This window comes from Loa loa (genome assembly GCF_000183805.2).
Source record: "Loa loa unplaced genomic scaffold supercont3.35, whole genome shotgun sequence".
In the NCBI taxonomy this organism is placed as follows: Eukaryota; Metazoa; Nematoda; class Chromadorea; order Rhabditida; family Onchocercidae; genus Loa; species Loa loa.
The window spans coordinates 267,914-272,806 of NW_018108215.1; the positions used below are offsets into that span (position 1 = coordinate 267,914).

The following is a 4,893-nucleotide window of genomic DNA, read 5'->3' on the forward strand; positions in this document are numbered from 1 at the left end:
ACTTGAAATTATTTTTTTTTCTGTAATTTGCTAAAATTTCTTTATTTTATTAAAATAATTTCTGCAGTTCAATTCACTAATAGTATGACCAACAAATGAATTGAACAAATGGTTTTATTGATTACTAACACTTTGTAACTTTTGTTTTCTCTTACAAAAAAGTTAAAACCGCATACCACATTTGATATCAAATGTCGTATCTGAATTACTCTTATTACCTTAACTACATGTAAATACCTGCTTGAAAGAAAAAGTAATAATAATGGGTGTATTAAAAGTTTAAAATAATATATGAAACTATTAAAAAGTATATCTGTTTTCTGCTTTCAACAAATAATTTTATGTCCTGCAACGATCCATTTCTAGGATTGAAACAAATTGAAAGACTATCAGTGGTAAATCTTTTCTGCAAATCAGCACAAATAAGCATAACGATCAACCCTAACAAATCATAAATTGTATTCAAGTATGTATCAGACAAACTGACCACTTTCCAATTAACTTTTTGACGATATAAAGATGTAAATATCCAATTGAAAAGTAATTTAACTCGTTCAAAATGACTATACATAATGAAATAAAGGAATACTTTAACGAGTTATTCTTGAAACGAAGCATCGTGAATAACCGTTAGTAGCATAATGTCGCTATATGCTGCAGATAGAAACTAAATAGATTAAATTATATATGAGCAAGATTTTCACAATTGTGCAAGACGTTAGCATTATCTAATGCATTAATTACAGATAAAAATTATGAAGTCTTGTTGTAGAAATTTAAACTGTGAGTTGCAGCGCAGACAAACAAACCAAACAAACTAAGCTAGGCTTTAAAATACTAAGCTAAAAAAAGTAAGAGAGGAAAAGGATGGGCGCATAAGTGCTAGAAATATTCAGTGATGTGTAAAAATGTGCAATGCAATTTAGAACATTCAACGTTTTTAGACGTAAAATGTAACCTGAAATTCACGGTTTCTTTATATGTGAAATATGATTTCCCGCTTTCAAACTATACCTTAGTATCTATTGGAGTGTGGCAATCGCGACAATTTTTTTGATACTTGAATAAACTCTCTTGTGTTAACTTTACTTTTCTCTCAAAACACGAAATTTTATTTTATGCAAATTCTTTAACTGAAATCATCTAATTTAAACAACACGTAACAATATGAGAAAAAAAAGAAAAAAAAGGAAGAAACTGATTGTAATTCTCGGCAAATAAATGAAGTGTGACGTGATCTCTGATCAAAATATAGTTGAAACATCACATAACTTAGTAATACGAAGAAACTGCTATAACATATAATTTAGTAGAAATAAAGTGCGGTAAAAATGAGTAAGTTTAGTCATTATTGAGATAAATTAAATCCATAGCAAATCCAAGCAAGAGAAACTTATGGTGATTTGGTAAACCAGAATATAACAAGCAAAAAATCAGTCCATAACCGGGATTATATCAAGTCGGTGACGTGACAGCATGATAAGATGTAAAATTAAATTCGAATGGTAAAGTAAGAAAAAAGAATCCAATTTCGAATTTGATTAGTTTCAAGAAAAATAATGGAAAATTTGTTTGGAGTCCAAAATTCATGTCACTCACTGGCAGATGATGGCTTAAATAAAACCAGACAAAGTTTACATAGAATGATACAGCAGTTAGCGGTACGTTTAATGTTTTACAATCTATCATGATATATAGAAGTACCATCGATAAAACATAAGTGGCCTGTGATAGTTGAATAGCATTCTACTGATAATCGTACTTATGAAGTATCTAATATGGTACGGAAGGTATGATATGGGACAAAGTAAACATTGGGGAAAATGATAAGACAACGACAAAAGCACTAATCGCTTAAGATACCCTATATTTCAGTGTTCGATGAAGACCATGAAGTTCTCGTTCACCGAGATATCCCAAAGAATCAATGTTTATCCCTCAAACCACACCCCACTTACCGGGAGCCCCAAGATTGTAGTAGTGAAGTAATAATACCAAACAGCATTCAGCTCAAATGCGAACGTATAAATTCGAAGAATGTCCGTGTAAAGTTCGGATAAGCAGTGTGCGAGATATCTCTAGGTTTTTATGAAACTATTACCAATGTGTTTGTCAGAGGGATTATAGCCGAGTTATTGATGGGTGGTTGGATTAGGGAGAAACGAGCCTAGCTAGGCTTAATGATGAGCCTTTTGAGTGGACAAACTATAAGCCTTGTTTGTCTACTAGGCTTTGTTTAAAATGATTTCTTAGGGGGGATTTCTCTCATATGGTGATGTGGAATGGAAAAATATCACTTTATAACATACAACATCACGTAATATGGTATCACGTAATTTGAATGAGGTAATGTGGTACCACCTAATATGTCATCAGATGATGTGGCATCACGTAATGTGACGTGGTGTCGCGTAACACATAGAGCGATCAAACTGAGCCAAAGAAATTGCTACCTATTTTACTGAAAAAATATAAAATTTGACGTAGAATGAGTGAATATAACCTTTTAGTCCACTTTATATGATAGATGATGGATAAATTTACAACATTTAATCAGTTTCCATTCGATAACACTTGAATTATGCAGAAGTGATTCTAAAACTTTTGATCAAATTGGCCTTATAAGGCTAATTTGAGTAAAAGTTTTTTCTCTTCTTTCTTTCTCTTCGCACAAAATATTTCTTATTTTTGACATGAGGGGCTGATAATGAATTTTGACAAAATATTAACCTAAAATATGGAAAGTTGGAATTGTGAATAGAATGAGTTTGGACAGCTTTTTAAATTTGAATCAATTAATTGATAGAATAACTGAAACGGATAATTTCATCATGTTTGTTCCTTCTTTAAATTCAGCGTAATCATATTTGCTGACATTTATCTCAGGTTATCATGGAACCTTTCAGATTTAAAAAGAAATGGAATAAATATTTCAATTAAGAAATTTTGATCATAATTTTAAAAATGAGTAAACTGTTGACGCATTATAAAGTTTGATAAATTACAGTTTTCTGTTGTTTTTCTTTTATTTTTTGATTTAATATATCACTCCTTTCACATAGATATCACTTTTTTGTATATTAATTTTGAGACTCTTTTTTCTTCAAAATATTAGTTTTTTTTTATTTTTAAATAGAAAGATTAATTACTTTTTCTATGTATGTGTTTTTGAAATTCATCCGAAATACTAATGTCAATATTGATTTCATTTCCCAGTCATCATGTATATGACTTCATTTTCCAAATGATGTTATCTCGAAAGAAATAAATTATCAAACAATAACTTTGAAATGAAAAAGAAAACGCATTTGAATTTTAAGGTTACAAAAAATTTAATTAATAATTCGTGGGAATGATACAGCTAAAATCCGATGGTATATCAAAAAATAAGACCAAAATAGGATCATTCATTAGGTTCTCAAACTAAAATGATTGTTGATATTATTGCCAAGCAACTAACTTTTCTAAATCTTTCGTATAATTCGGTGAAATTCACTCAAAATTTATCATGATCAGATTATTGTCAATTTCGTCAATTTAATAATGAAATTATAAAAATAATACATTCTATTGAATTCAGTTCGATATATTTCTTCTTTTATTGTTGTTGAACGAATCATTTTGCAACTGAAACTTGTAGAACGAGCAATGTTGTATGTCGGGAAAAGATTGGAATGTAGAAAAGATTGAATGTTTTGAAAAGAGCAAAGAACCTTCTTAACAGGTGCAAATTTTGTGCCAATAGTATGAACAAATTTTCAAACAACATACTACAATGAGAGTAAAACAAAAAATGAAAGGAACAAAAAATAAATTCTCATTCTATCACATATTATTCGTTAATTTCATAAGATGCAAAATGAAAGCTTTCCTGAATTGATGAAAAGAGAATAAAAAATGGTAATATTGCAAAAAATTGTATGTATTATTTTAGGTTGCAAATAGCGGTAAGCGGTTGTCTTATTTGTTCCAATTTCATTGAAAATAAAATTATTGATCATGAAATCTGGACTATCTATGTTTTCTTTCTTTTTTGTTTTTTTGTTTTTTTTCAAATTCTGTAAGGATTTAAATATCCCAGATTAAAATGATGTAAAATTGTTTAGATATCTAAATCAAATTGAGCTTAAATATATGTTGGGATCATGAAATCATTTTATAGGTAAATAGTTTATGGAGTATAATTTTCATTCAGTACCAGATAGTTAGACATAGCTACTTTTAAATTGCAATAAAATAACTATTAAGCAAAAATTATTGTCCAATAACAATATTTAAATGCAACAATAGGTATTGAGTTCTCGTATATGCATTGAATAAATTAATTGGGTGTTAATTAAAATTTTACGTATGCTATAATAATAATTAGAATTTAAAAAAGTGTATATCAAATATTAAATAATTTTAAATGATTTTCAGTAAGAAAAAAGAGGAAAAGAGAAAAGACAAGGACGAAATTTATTTATAACTTGTCATTGCTTATAATCATCAATTAATAACTGAATTTTTAAATTAAAAAAAGACAGATTTGAAGCTTGGAAATAAGTGAATGATTACTTCTATTATTATAATTATTCATTTTAGGAAATTCTGGAAAAAATCCAGCAATATCTTGAATTATCCAGAACATATTTGTGTTTTACCGTTGATATTGCAAAAGTACAATTACCAGGTAATAATAACAATAACAATAACAGTAATTAATTAATTGGTTAATTAATAATAATAATAATGACACCAATAATAATAATAATAATAATAATTAGTAATAATAATAATAATAATAATAATAATAATAATAATAATAATAATAATAACAATAATAATAATAATAATAATAATAATAATAATAATAATAATAATAATAATAATAATAATAACAATAACAATAAA

General features: G+C 27.6%; 1 protein-coding gene across 1 annotated transcript; it reads left to right on the forward strand.

The window, feature by feature from the left end:
* Positions 1-1,559: 1,559 nt before the first annotated feature.
* LOAG_12645 (hypothetical protein) lies at positions 1,560-2,060 on the forward strand (the record flags this gene model as incomplete). The annotated part of the gene is made up of 2 exons (XM_003148158.1): positions 1,560-1,661; positions 1,860-2,060. The coding sequence occupies 2 exons, from the start codon at positions 1,560-1,562 to the stop codon at positions 2,058-2,060; spliced, it is 303 nt and encodes a 100-aa protein (XP_003148206.1).
* Positions 2,061-4,893: the final 2,833 nt, after the last annotated feature.